This window comes from Podarcis raffonei, chromosome 14 (genome assembly GCF_027172205.1).
Source record: "Podarcis raffonei isolate rPodRaf1 chromosome 14, rPodRaf1.pri, whole genome shotgun sequence".
In the NCBI taxonomy this organism is placed as follows: Eukaryota; Metazoa; Chordata; class Lepidosauria; order Squamata; family Lacertidae; genus Podarcis; species Podarcis raffonei.
Window position 1 is genome coordinate 2,151,093 of NC_070615.1, and position 14,888 is coordinate 2,165,980.

The 14,888-nt window shown below is 44.1% G+C and overlaps 1 protein-coding gene across 9 annotated transcripts in view; it reads right to left on the minus strand.

The window, feature by feature from the left end:
* LRRC49 (leucine rich repeat containing 49) overlaps nt 1-14,888 on the minus strand; it is a 79,455-nt gene that overhangs the window by 22,303 nt on the left and 42,264 nt on the right. For all 9 annotated transcript variants that reach the window (XM_053364392.1, XM_053364394.1, XM_053364393.1 and 6 more), the window contains 2 exons: nt 10,317-10,400; nt 9,180-9,334 (listed from right to left, as the gene is read on the minus strand). In XM_053364392.1, coding sequence (XP_053220367.1) covers nt 9,180-9,334; nt 10,317-10,400 — 239 coding nt within the window. The remainder of the gene's footprint in view (nt 1-9,179; nt 9,335-10,316; nt 10,401-14,888) is intronic.

The window sequence follows — 14,888 nt, forward strand, 5'->3', positions numbered from 1 at the left end:
GGGAGGCTGATGTACTCCCCATATCAGCCTCTAATTACCTCTTGCAAGCTGGACAAGATGTTATTAGCAGCCATCTTTCAAGGCGCCCCTAGTGGGCCCCCTTGAGTAAAACACTTACAATGGACAAATATAAATAGAAAACACAAATATGAGGTAAAAATGTTAAGAATAGATTAAGAATACTATTTTAATTTTAGTATATAAGGTATATAAAATTATAAGCTGAACAAACAAATATGTTATAAACCATAAAGGGAAGCTGGGGAAAGTCTTGGGGGGGGGCAGGTATGAACTGAAATTGTAAAAAGCAATTTGAATTTTTGAATATGTTAAAACTTGTTGAAAAATCATAATAAAAATATTATTTTTAAAAAAATGGATTGGAATCCAGCCCCGAACCCAGTAGGGGGTGGTTTCAGGAAGATGGGAAAGGGGGAGTCATTCTTCATCCTCACCACCACTCCTGTGAACTCACCCCCAAACCGTGAACAGCAATCCAAGTGTCCTGTTCTAGGCTGGATGGAACCCTATGCAGAAACACTTCTGTTAATAGCTGGGGATGCACTTCAACACTTGGTTGTATGCATCTACTTGGAGGTATAATACGGATGGCTTTTGAGAGAATATATATGAAATACTTCCAACAGTAATATGCTTCACAGATGTTGTATTAGGAATAGTCTTATTAAGCTTGCTCACTACCCAGTTCTGAAGTTCTTGCTTATTTAACATAAAACATTTTTATCTAATTTTCCCTGTCAAATATTTGGGAGTATCGTAATGTACAATATGTCTAAGCACTTACTGGAAGAATCCAACCTTTGTGCCAACATTAAAAAAAAAATTGGCATCAACATCAATTGGGCATATTTATAGAAATCTAAAGGAATCTAGGCACTACTCAGAGAATGTTCATTGTGCATTAAGTTTACTTTCCTTGTACTGGCTCAGTTCCTCAAATTTATCACGTACAGACCTTTTTTTTAAAAAAGCACTTCCAGAGAACAGTAGAACAATGATATTGAAAATAAGTTTGGTTGTGTTGACTTTTATAATTAAAAAATCAAGCATCGCCTCTCTGAACTTGACCTATTATACCATGACACAGTCTTTGTCAACAGGGGGCCCTCCAGATGTTTTAGACTACGGTTTCTATCAGCCCCAAACAGCATGGAGGACACCCCGTTGGCAAAGGCTGCCAACATAAGTGTAGAGTTATGGTGGGGGAGTGACTGAAATTTTATTTTATGTTTCAGTTTGCTGTGCTACTTAGCATATTGGAGGAAAGTGTCGCATGGTCTTTCCTAATCTACGCATGATCCATGTCAACACCTGGGACCTTCTCAGTGTCTTCCCATGAACTACAGACCCTCCCGTGCATCTTGACTCCATTACACTAATGCTACTAAAAATCTGTCTGTTTCTGAATAAATATGAGATTAGACACATGCTTGCTGTATCAGATTCTAGTTGTTCGCCCCCTTGCCAAAACTCAAGGGATTATCTTTGTTCTTTGGAAAGAATATGGGTACCGAAACTCTCTCTTGGGCACAGCAGGGAGTGAGAATGGTGTCTGGAGGGAGCAGTTATCTCCTACCCCAGTTCCTCAGGGGGAGAGGTGCAAAGTGAAGGCAAGGGCAGATTATCTCGGGGCAGGGAGGGACTTTTATAGTGGACTCCTGTAGGTCCCTCCTTTGGCCAGCAAAAGGTGAGAATCTCTGCTTTTCTTCCCTTAGTCCCAGTTTCTGGGGGCCACAACAGGCTCAAATCCTGGCACTTACTTAAAGCAACAGCTTCTACCTGTATGTGCTCAGCAGTTTAATATAAAGGGGATGATCTGTTATTCTATTACCTACAGAATTCTGATTTATAGAAATTCTACAGAGATTAAGAAATGTGAGACAACGCCCTGACAAAGGCCTCAAGTTGTGGAGAGGAGATAAGCCCTGACAGCCCCCCCAAAGTTGGTTACTCTAACACAGGCTGCCTTTAATAGTCTTCCTTCAGAGTAAATGGTGCCATGAACTGCAGGCCCACTTACCAAAGAGAGGGAAACATTTAAAAACTCGCTGCCTGGAAAATGCCCAGGATCATTGTAAACTCTGCAAGACTGTAGCCCAGCAAATAGTTCAGGTTATTTTGTAAGTAGTATTTTTGCCACTTTATTTTGAGAGGGGAAAAGGCAGAGTGATTCTTCCAACATCTTCTCCTATAAAAGAAAATTACAGCTTCCAGAAAGAACGTGGAAACTTATTTTACATGTTACATTTTATTATAGACAGCTTGGCTAAAGAACCACAGCATTCACAATCAGGAAATTACTAAGAATAAACCAGCTTCACAGCCCATCCGAAAGTAAGTAAAAGAAAACTTTACACAAAGAACTTTGCTTTAACTGGATAGAGGGGGAAATCTCTTAATACTATACTAATGCAGAGTTCTTGGGGCAAGGAAAGGGGTGGAATTATTAACATTAATAGATGCTACTGTAGGATGCAATGTTTTTACAAAATAAAACTTCATACAGATGACAGATACTGAAAAAAGGCCACTATAAAATATATTCAGGATAATTTGTTCCATTTTGTTGCAAAGTCTAAAGAAACTTAATGTTAGAATTACCGTATTTTTCGCTCTATAACACGCACCTGACCATAACACGCTCATCGTTTTTAGAGGAGGAAAACAGGGGGGGGGATTCTGAATGAAACAGTGGATGTATCATTTTTGTGCCTCATGCTGTGGCCACAGACATGTGATCTGATGGTGAATTTGGGGTGACCCAATGCAAAGATCCTGAGGATCCATGTGGATCCATGCTTTGTAACCACGTTTTAAGTGGGGAGGGAAGGAAAAACACAGAAAGGACAAGGAGCACGAGAGGGGTGTGCAGAGAAGCAGCTGGCTAAGAATGCAGGAGAGGGGTTTAACGGGAGGGAGGAAAGGAAGGCAAAAGTTTCCCCCCACCCACCCACCCAAGCCAGCCCTTTCTCTCTCTCTCTCTCTCTCTCTCTCTCTCTCTCTCCCACCTGCATGTTTTCCGGCTGCCTGCGAGTCCCTAAAATGCTTCCCTGGACGCAGCAGCACCAGAGCACGGAGAGAATTAGAAGGAAGGACTCGATCCTTTCCTTTCCCCTCTGCTTGCCTGGAGGGGAGGGGATTTGCCTGCTCTTTGTTCCGTTTGAGCAAACAGCAACCGAAAGAGAAGAGGGTGGGCAGTAAGACCCTGAGGCAGAATGCAGGAAAGCAACAGCTTCCTCTCGCGCGCGATCGGATTTTTGCCTGATTTTTGCCCCTGCACTCCCACACATTCGCTCAATAACACGCACAGACATTTCCCCTTACGTTTTAGGAGAAAAAATCTGTGTGTTATAGAGAGAAAAGTACAGTAAATATGCATATGGGAGAGGGAGTCAAAGCAAGGCATGCTGGGATTTATTCACATTTCTGCCCTGCTCCAGTATAAAGTGGGGCTCTCTCACTTCCCCACCTGCCCTTCCTCCCTGAATTCCGCTGCTGGAGGCTTCCCCACTTGGGCCAGCTCACCTCCACTCTGACAGCTGAGCCTGGGGAAAGAGGGTTTGAATTTATCTGAATGCACAAAGTGCTTTTCTTTAAGATACTCATTTGAAACATTTCTAGAGCACCCTTCATCCAACAGATGTTAGGGCAGGGCATAATGGGGAGGATGAATAAAGCTATTCCAGACAGATACAAAAACAACCAAAGAGTAGAACATCAACTCTCATAATGCCATAGCAAAACGGCATTTTGCCATCTTTCAGAGGCAGGGTGCCATTGAATACCTGCTTGCAGATTTCCTGCCAACATAAAGCTGTGGACCCTTTCAAGTAAGCTGCTGGAAAAGATGCATTCGTGGTCTGATCTTGTGGACGCTTCTTATGTTCTTTTTTATTTATTTGCATTTCTAGCTCACCTTCTCCACCCATGAGCTCAAGGTGGCGTACATAGTTCTCCCCCTCCTTGTTTAATCCCCACAACAACCCTATGAAGTAGGTTAGGCTGAGAGGCAGGGACTGGCCAAGGTCACCCAGTGGGCTGCATGGCCAAGTGGGGATTTGAACCCCTGTCTCCAAAGTCCGAGTCCGACACTCTCACCACTACCCCGCCCTGCTTCTCTCATGTTCTGCAGCAAGGCAGGGCACATCATCAAGACGGGTCCTCCGTTTCTCAGCCAGGACTAAGAAACTAAGGACTAAGCATTTGAGCTGTCCCGCAAGGAGGAACTTGCCATTCCCATGTATGAACTTATGGAAAGGAGTTCAGACATTTCTGCCTCACCTTTTGTCAACAAGAATTCCAGTCTCACAAAGTTTCCATTTAAGAATCCTAAAAGAAGCACTGGTGCCATTAGTTCAAAGATTTTTTTGTCTCATGTTTTTTTCTTTTAAAAAAAGCTTAAATAAATTACAATTATTGGCTTTGGCAGGCATACTCAAAGCTATATGAGAAAAATAACCCAAAATAATTCCAGAAATTATCTTATGAATCATCAACAAAGTAACAGTTAAAGAACAGTTTCTGTTAAAATAACACAGGTGCAGGCGTCAACCAGGGAAGCAGACAGTTCAATTTGTGGAGAGCTGTTCAGAGGAGCCTGTGTTTATGAAGTCTATTCATGCACAAAGAATTAACAGCTTCATTCAGCTGATTTTGCATTATCCGTTTGTTTGTTTGATCTTATTAAACTCACTGTATATTTTGAAAACATGCTGCCAATGGGGAAGGGAGAGAGGGAAAAAATCTGGACTTAAATACCAATGAAAAAGCAGTATTTTGGAAGACTGGGGGATCATATACTCCTCTAACTATTACAGTGGTACCTCAGGTTAAGAACTTAATTCGTTCTGGAGGTCCGTTCTTAACCTGAAACTGTTCTTAACCTGAGGTACCACTTTAGCTAACGGGGCCTCCCGCTGCCGCCGCGCTGCCGGAGCACGATTTCTGTTCTTATCCTGAAGCAAAGTTCTTAACCCGAGGTACTATTTCAGGGTCAGAGGAGTCTGTAACCTGAAGCGTCTGTAACCTGAAGTGTCTGTAACCCGAGCTACCACTGTACTCCTTTTTAAATCCAAATACTAAAATCACAAATTTAAAATACAGCACACTTACACTCTCTTGCAGCTTCCCTCCAGATGTTGGTGGGCTCACCACCCCCATTGCCCCAGGAAGCAACGCCCATGGCCAGGGATGAAGGGAGCTGGAGTCCAGCAACATCCAGGTGGCTGCTGGATGAATCAAGGGAACACTTTCAGCAGAACTTCACTGGTATTTCTGAAGATGAATTTCTACCATCTATGAAAGTATAGAATCAAGGAACTGAAGAGCTGGAAGGGATCCCCAAGGGACATCTAGTCCAACCCCCTGCAATGCAGGAATTTCAGCTAAAGCATCCATGACAGATGGCCGTCCAACCTCTCCTTCAAAATCTCCAAGGAAGGAAAGTCCACAACCTCCCGAGGGAGACCGTTCCACTGTCAAACAGTCAGAAATCTCTTCCGAATGCTGAGTCAGAATCAATTGGTTAGGATCCTATCCTCCAGAGAAGGAAAAAACAAGCTTGTTCCCTCTTCTATGTGACAGCCCTTGAGATATTTGAAGATGGCTATCCTATCTCCTCTCAGTCCTCTCTTTTCCAGGCTAAACATACCCAGTTCCTTCAAGTGCTCCTCTTTAAGGCTTGGTTTACAGACCTTTGATCCTCTTGGTCTCCCTCCTCTGCACATGCTCCAGCTGGTCATCACCCTTCTTAAACTGCCATGCCCAGAACTGGTGCACCAGTATTCCAAGTGTGGTCTGACCAAGGCAGAGTGAAACCCACTGTAAATTTATTGTTTTTCTAAAGTAAATGTTTTACTGTGTATGTTCTACCTTTGTCCTTTCTCTTTAAGAAAATTTAAATTTAAAAAATGGAGATGTGATGGGGGTACAAACCGGATACAAAGAGATGAAGACCAATGGCCTACAAACATATTGCCTGTCACTTTAAAAATGAAACTTTCAAATGGAATGACCAACTCTCCATAACACACATTCATAGAATAAAAGGAGTAGATTGCACAATACATAAAAACACCACAAGAGATAACCTGAATAATAAAGATTGCCCAAATCAGATAGCTCATGCAGCAGAGCATAAGACTCTTAATCTCAGGGTTGTGGGTTCAAGACCCAGGTTGGGCAAAAAGATTCCTGCACTGCAGGGGCTGGACTAGATGACCCTCATGGTCCCTTCCGGCTAAACAATTCTATGATCAGTTGCACCTGGAGATGGAGGATGTAAACTGAACTCAATTACTGAATAAATAGCAAGCCTCTGTGGTCAGACTAGTTACTTGAGCTACCTAGATCCATGTATTCGCCTCAAAACTCTCTGTAATGCACTAGCGCTTTACTTAAAGCCAATGATATGTGATGGAAAATTGTCTGTTGCTTCATTCTTCACAGAAAAATTGCTTTTCATAACATTGAATGAATTCATTAACAATGAATGACTGTCATTTGTAAATAAATCCTGGCAGTTTCAATTTTTAAAATTTTATTACCATATCTAAAGATCTGGCACATAGAAGATGGAGCAAGCTCGTTTTCTCCTGCTCCGGAGGGTAGGACCAAAATCAATGGCTTCAAGTTATAAGAAAGGAGATTCCGACTTAACATCTGGAAGAGCTTTCTGACAGTAAGAGCTGTTTGACAGTGGAATTGTCACCTTCGGGAGGTGGTGGACTCTCATTCCTTTGAGGTTTTTAAGCAGAGGAGACTGCTCACCAGTGTTGTTGACGAGCAGCAGCCGCTCCATCGGCTGTCACCGCAGAGCTCCCAGGCGGCATGCACCACGCACTGAGGCCCATCGTCCGAGGCCAGGTCAGTGGGCAGGCTACGCATGCGGAGCGCCAGGCAGCAGCGCTGAGCTGGGCGCCAAGCTCTGGCTAAAGCCTCGCAAATCACCTGTCACAATGCCCATGGTGCGGCCCAGACCCGCTGCCCACCCGCCAGCCTCTCCGCCCATGGCCATGCCAGGTTTACCTCAGCGCATGGACAACAAGGAACTTCCTGCAGCCAATCTGAAACCGCACCAGCCTCACCTCCTGCCCAGAGGCGTCCATGGCTTTGGATTGGCTGCAGGAGCCAAACCGAAGCCATGCCAGTGTTGCGGAAGTCAGTCCACGCGCGGCGAGGCGCCTGCGGCTTATTTTCAAGGAAATGCCATGCCGGTTTAGCTCAGGGCAGGGACTGACCGAGCAGGCGGCAGGGTCTGGGGACTGGATTTACGAGCCTGGTGGGCCGCATCCAGCCCCCGGGCCGTAGTTTGTCGACCCCTACTCTATGGCACGCAAACTAAACATTTTCTGTTGTAAGTTAACTTTTCTGAAGTGAATTAACCTAATTTGCACAGAGAAATTGTCCAGTTCAACATTTTCTGGAAAACACAAATCACTGCTTATAGCAGACTGTGCTTTTGAATTGTGTGGATGAATTTGGGGAGAGACTGCAGGTGTGTGGAATGGTGGAAGGCTGTGGCAAGTTGGACAGTATAGCCTTCAGCTATTCTCTTAATCACAAGATCATTTTACTCAATTTTATCTTATAATTATAAGCTCCTTTTCCTAGCTGTCATTTGCTGTTCCTATTTTTAGGGTTTTATTGCAGATTTCTTTTGGGGTCTGTGTGTTTATTTTAGTGTAGTTTATAAAGAAGGAGGGGGGGAGAAAGTGAGCCGCCTTGAGGACTTCACACCAGAAGACAATATAACTTTCCCTAAATAAAGAAGAAGAAAATTCTTGATACATTACAATAGTGTAACCCTTTAATTCCTATTGCAAATGGAATTTTAAAATGCACAAACATAGAACAGCAAATGAAAAATACCCTAAAATTCCTGGTACTCTGAACACTTATAGAGAATTCTCTGGTTTACTTTAGCAAAAGACCAAAGATGTATACTTCTCATATTTTTTGTGGACCTCTGATTATTTAAATTCCGCCACTACCTTTATAAAAACAGGAAGACGGGGATGTCCAAAACAAGCTGAATCAAAGAGTCACAAAAAGCCTAAACTCCAATTCCAAAGGATCACTAATACTGGAGAATGCACAAAGACACACATTAATGTTGCCTAAACCTTTGAAAGATGTTTCAAACTGATGAAACAGCCCAAATTACACACACAGAACACCACTCTGTAATATACATCAGCGTAATGGAAACTTTCTGCTGGGGGGGCAAAGTCTTTGACAAAACTAGTGCTCCCACCCACTCTCCCCACAGCTAACAAATCTCCATTCATTTTAAGAGGAATTTGACCATCCAGTTGCATAATGCCTCAGGCATTATTTATCCCACATTCCATAATTACTGTTGAATGACAAAATTTAGAGGGAGTAATAGGGCATGTAATAATATTTAGAGAGAGAGAGATGGTTACCAAACTTCCTCCAGCCAGGAACCAGAAACCAAGGTTCCACATGTGGTTCTCTGAGGGCCTCTAGTGGCCAATGGCAGAATCACATCCCACTTCAGTAATCGAGAAAGACCATCTCCCATGGTAACATGAGGAGGGAAGCATGTGACTCTAGATTCCCTCTCTGCTCCATCTCCACATGGCAATCTGCAGGAGAGGGGGCAGGATTAAACTCTAAGCAAGATGCCCCAGGGTTTCACCTCCAATTTTGGGTTGTTTGTTGTCCCCTCTCCCCAGTACAAGATCCCATGCCTCATGACTGAGGCTGCTGTTGGGCTGTGGCCTTTCCCACTTCATTGTGGATTTTCTGGATTCCTCCCCCAAGAAGACATTGAAGTCCAGCTGACTGTTTGATTTTGGCTGCTAGAGCCGGAAAAAGGGGAGGAGGTAGCGGGGCAGCGGAAGCAAGAGAATTAAAGTGAAGGATTTTTATTTGTTGATTTCTTTTCTTTTCAGAAGGTGAATATAATAGCAGGGAAGAGAGCAATTCAGAAGCTATGAGTGAGACAAGGGAAAAAGCAGACCGTAAAGAGAATGAATAGCAAGCTGTCTGTTTGGGATGGCAGGAAATGAAATTAGGGAAACACAGAGAGGAAGAGGAGGAGGAACTTCCCAGCTGCTCATGGGGATTTCCTGCCTGGGCGGCTCTAAGAGGCTGCGCAGCCCTTGTTGGCCAGGAACACAAGGCCTCCATACCTGGTTTCCTCGGGAAATACATATGGAGTACTCCTGCTGTTCTGAGAAGATTCGTTGTCTTCGTTGTTTTCTTGGCTGGAAGGCAGGTGGGCAGAGCGGTTCTGTTGGCTCTCCCACTGATGGGCAATATTGCTAATGGTTAATCGTTTCTTTTCCTGAAATGAGATACAAATATACAGTTTGAGAAAAGAGTTTGCTAAAGTAAAACAAAACGGCATTCTGGAAACTAAGATCAAAGAAATGGAATTACAGCAATCAGAAAATTATGTTGATTTCAGTTGGCTATCTGTTTGCTCTCAACACCGATTATTCCATCGGTGGCTTTTAACTAAGATAGACCCCCTACAATCAGAGGCTCCTAGACCCTCAATGACAGTTGCTGGGTAGTTTGTGGGCTCCCCATAAGCCTGTGAGAAGTAGGATGCCATGGCCTGTTCCAGAGAGGCTCTTGTGTTCTTATGGGTAAGACAGTAGGAAGCATGGGCAGACTAGATCAAATACTCTATAGCAGGAGTTCCCAGTTGGCCAAGTTCTGTGGAACCCGTTTTTCAAAAGCCAAGCCATGGACCCCCTACATTTTCAAATGTTGATATCTCTGTGGTCATTTCTGTTATGTGACTGGTTCCGCCATACCCTCCAACATGTCCCAGAGCAAAGCCAGGCCGCGTCTTCCAGGCCATGCTCCCGCATGAGTCACACGACCTGCACAAGAGCATGGAACCCCAAAACAGGATGTCCCATGCCTTTGACGGGTATGTGCCTGGGTGGGTTATGCGGCCTTCCAAGAGGGAACATAGGAACACTTTATAGGAACATAGGAAGCTGCCTTATATGGAGTCAGATCACTGGTCCATCGAGCTCAGTGCTGGAAGTACCTCTCCAGGATTTCAGACAGGATTCTCTCCCAGCCCAACCTAGAGATGCAGTGGATTGAACCTGGGACCTTCTGCAAGAAGAGCAGGTGCTTTACCACTGATCATTCTTCCCCTGCGATGGAGGATGCCATGTGGTTTGTTTCCAGCAGGGAAGGAGCAGCCATAACAAGGAGACGCAGCTACCAGGGGGGTGGGATAAGTGAAGGGAGGGAAGGGCCCGGTTCTCTTCCATTTGCATCACACGAAGGCCACCGCTTGGTACCTTCAGTAAGGTCTGCTTGTGGCTTTCACGCCTCTTCTCTTCCTCTTTTCGTAAGGCAACAGATGCCATGCGCCTTTCTTCTTCCTGGGTTAAAATAAAACAGAACACTTTGCGGTGAGACTCACGACGGTACTAGTCAAACTTTGCAAGGAGTCAGTCCATAGCAGGGTAGGGGATCTAAAGGTAACAGGGAAGTCATACTGGATTTTGTAAAAACACTGAAGTCATGAACAAGCTTTCAAGTTCCACAGAACAGTGTGTCCAGCTGCTAAGCAAAAAACAAAGAAACAAACCCAAAGTATCCCTACTGGGTAGACTGTGTAATTCAATTAAAAGAAGTCCAAGCATTCCCATATTTTCCAAGTAACAAAGCAATGCTCACAATGAAATCAAATATTTTTAAAAAAATATTTATTAAGATTTTCCATTGTAATACATTAAAAAATCAAAAAAGAAAAAACAAAAAAGTTTAAAAACACATAGAATTCACAATCCTTATTTTCAATAACATATTTCCCTGACTTCCCCACACCTCCCCCTCTTGTATTCCAATTCAAATTGTTGGTTCAACAAGTTCTTATCCCTAATTTTTAACCTTTTTATATTTAGTTTATTTTTAAAAACCAATTTTGCCTTATAAACATCAATAATTATACATCAGTGCTTATTCTTAAAACCTTTTTCTAAAGTCGGCCTAAATTCCCTTCCACGATTTCCTCAATTCTCAAACAGATAACAAAAGTAAAAACAAAACAGATTATAATTATACACCCTTTGGATTCCCAAACTCCACCCCCCCCTTTCCCGGTTTCAATCCCCAACAGACGTCCATCAATCAATCTACTATCAGCCTGGAGATCTCACGTCCGAGGCTCTTAATTCTCTCTCAGTTCCTCTCTGCCGGTTTTTTTGATAGTCCTTGGTATTAAACACCAAATCTCGGAGAAGCACTAGTCCAATAGAGTCCATGTTTCTTCCAGCCAGACCTCCATACTTAAAAGTGGAGCCTGAATCTTGTTTCTTACTCCTTTCAAGTCCAAATGTCCCCAAAGCTCCAACTTCCACCTTAATCAAATTTGTAATCCTTGGGTCTTCCGATCTCCACATAAGGAGATCTCTCCATTCTTCAGTCTCCAATTCAGACCAAATTTTCACCATCAAGTTCTTATTTTCCTTTGTAACCATCATGTCAGGCCTCTGGCTCTCCTTTGTCATCTGCAACATTACATCTCCTCCTTCCTTTTCCTCAGAAACAACATATATCTCTTTCTTCACACTCTCAAAACTCTCAAGTTTCTCTTCTTGTCCAGCTGCATGGGCTTCCTGAGTCAAGTCCTTATCAAATTCAATGGATTTGTTTACTGTTAAGTCCAGAGTTGCAACATTTGTAGCCAAAACATCAATTTGGCCTTGTAGCTTTCTCAAGAGAAAAAACACTGTCCAATTCAGCCTGAATTTTCCCTCCTTCAGCCATTCTTGTAATGTCCCAAAATCCCCTCTAGAGGGATTTTGGTTACTTAGTATTCTTTCCAGTTCAAATCCAAAAGTCAAATTAGTTTGTATCAGTTCTTCCTTATTTTCAACGAAGTATAGTCAAATTGTAACGAATATAGCCAGCAGAAGCAGCAGAAACAAAGTTCTCTTTTTTCGTCTTGACAGCTAATTTGACAGCTGTCAAACTCTTCGATGTCTTTTCAACAGGCTCTCTCGCGGATCACTCCCGGGTCCGGGGGGGGGTGGCACTTCAGCTCCCAAAATTAGCTCTTATCCTCCAGTAAAATTTCTTCTAGTGCCAAATCGTGAAATTAATGTCTTTTACCCAATAATAAAAGAAAAAATTCTCTCGACCTTAGTTAGCAGGTCCTTGCTTTAGATTGTTTACAGGACGGGGAGACGGACTTCCTGTTTACGCCTTCCCCGATCGTGCCTAATTCACAAAAGAAAAATTTCCTTAGAAATCCAATTTCTGTAATACTCACGGGTTGTTATTTTAAAGTCCAAATCACAAGAAGAAGTCAGCACTCTCCGGCCATGGCAGCGCGGCTTCACTCCGCAGGAGAAGCAGTCGACTCTCAGCACCGCGCCGCTCACCCCGTCCCCCGTTCCGAAGCCTTTAAAAAGGCTCCTTCGCAGGTCGGGGGGGCGCAAATGGTGCCCGCCGAGTCACCAGGTTCACAGGCTTCAGCGCCTGTGATTTCTGAGGGTCCCCACGTCGCCGCAGCGGTAAGACCCTAATCCTGTGGAGCCGATTCCCTCCGGAGCTCGGAGGGAATCCGCCATTAGCCGATGGCGCTAACCCGGAAGTCCACAAGGAAATCAAATATTAAAAGGTTCTTAATAACAATAATAAAAATATGTATACCCTGCCCATCTGACTGGATTGCCCCAGCCACTCTGGGCAGCTTCCAGAATATATAAAAACATAATAAAACATTAAACATTAAAAACTTCCCTATACATGGCTGCCTTCAGATGCCTTCTAAAGGTTGTATAGTTACTTATCTCCTTGACAACTGATAGGAGGGCATTCCACTGGGAGGGTGCCACTATCTCACTACATAGTGAGGGAACCACCAGAAGGCCCTTGGAGCTGGGCCTCTGTGTCCAGACTGAGCGATGGGGGTGGAGAAGCTCTTTCAGGGATACTGGGCCAAGACAGTTTAGGGCTTTAAATGTCAGCACCAATGCTTTGAACGGTGCTAAGAAATGTATTGGGAGCCAGCAAAGATCCTTTAGGACCAGTGTTATATGGTCTAGGCAGCCAATCCCAGTCACCAGTCTAGCTGCTGCATTCTGGATTAGTTGTAGTTTCCAGGTCATCTTCAAAGGTAGCCCCACGCAGAGTGCATTGCAGTAGTCCAAGCAAGAGATAACTAGAGCATGCACCACTCTCGCAAGACAGTGCGCAGGCAGGTAGGGTCTTAGCCTGCGTACCAGATGGAGCTGCTAGACAGCTGCCCTGGATATAGAACTGACCTGTGCCTCCATGGACAGCTGTGAGTCCAAAATGACTCCCAGGCTGCACACCTGGTCCTTCAGTGGCACAGTTACCCCATGTCGGGCCTGGTCGTTGTCCTCTTCAGATCACCACACAAATGCTTCTTGTTCTTTTATAAAACTTTTTATTGCGTATTAACAAAACATTCTTATAAACGGTTCTTAAATATTATTCCTCAGAGTCACTTCTTTCAGATACCTTCTGAGCTCTGCTTCTCCATGACCAGCCACTCTCAAAATGGCGAAGGCGCCCTTCCCTTCGCTTTCCCGCTCTTTTTTCTAACCTCCTGGCTAGAGCTGGCCTGTATCTCCCCTCCTCCCAATCTGAGCTAGAACTGAACCCTTGCCTTTCCTGGGAACAGCCGGTCCCTCCCTGTTGTTCCTGTTGCTCTCTTCTCTTCAATTCACTGCTCTCCTCCCCCCCTTGGGGAATGCTTTCTCCCTCTGGGAAACTGGAATCTTCTAACTCTAACTCTTCCCTGACATCACCCCCTCCCCTAAGCCCCCCTTCCTCCTCCTCGCTCTCCTCTGTTTCTGAAGGACCGAGCCCTATGAACTCCTCTTGCTCGCTATCTGTCTCTTCAAAAATTTCTTGAAGATGCCAGTTATGGGGTTTTGGCTTGTGGGGATATTTTCTATGAAATTCTCTCTGCAATTCCGGAACGTTAATTTTTTCTGTTGGTTCCCATGAGTTCTCAGACTCATCTAACCCTTTCCATGCAACCAAATACTGTAATTTCCTCCTACTTATTCTCGAGTCTAATATCTCTTCCACTTCAGCCTCCTCTTCCCCCATCATGGTGGGGAAAGGAAGTGGTTCCCTTGAAATTTGATACTTATGCGCTGGTACAAACACTGACAATAAAGATCTATGAAATACAGGGTGTATTCTCATATTTTCAGGTAAATGAAGCTTGAAAGCAACTCGGTTAATTTGAGCCTTTACTTGGAAAGGTCCCAATCTCCTTGGTTCTAGCTTTTTACACCTCCCTCGTATTGGTAGTCCCTTGGTAGACAGCCATACCCAGCTCCCTACTTGGATTTCTTCCCCAACTCGCCGGTGCCTGTCTGCAGCTTTCTTGTAAGCCTCTTTAGCTTCTTCCAAATCCTCTTTCAGTATCTCATTAATGCACCTCAACTCCTCTATCATTTGTTCTGCTGCTGGTACTGCTAACTGTTCCTCTTGACCTGGGAATGCCCTTGGGTGCAAGCCATAGTTTGCCACAAATGGGGCTCTGCCCGTAGACACATGCAGTGCATTATTATACACAAACTCTGCTAGACTCAACTTCTCTAACCACCCGCTTTGCTGATAACCAGCATAACACCTCAGATATTGTTGTAGTGTTGCATTCGTTCTTTCAGCTTCCCCATTGGTTTGCGGGTGTCTCACCGACGTGAGGCTTAGCTCCACATCTAGTAACTGCATTAACCTTCTCCAAAATTGTGGTGTAAATTGGGCCCCTCTATCTGAAACCATTTGTGATGGCATACCATGCAACCTAAAAATATTATCTAAAAACATATTTGCAGTTTCCTGCGCGGTCGGAATTTTGGCACATGGTATGAAATGCG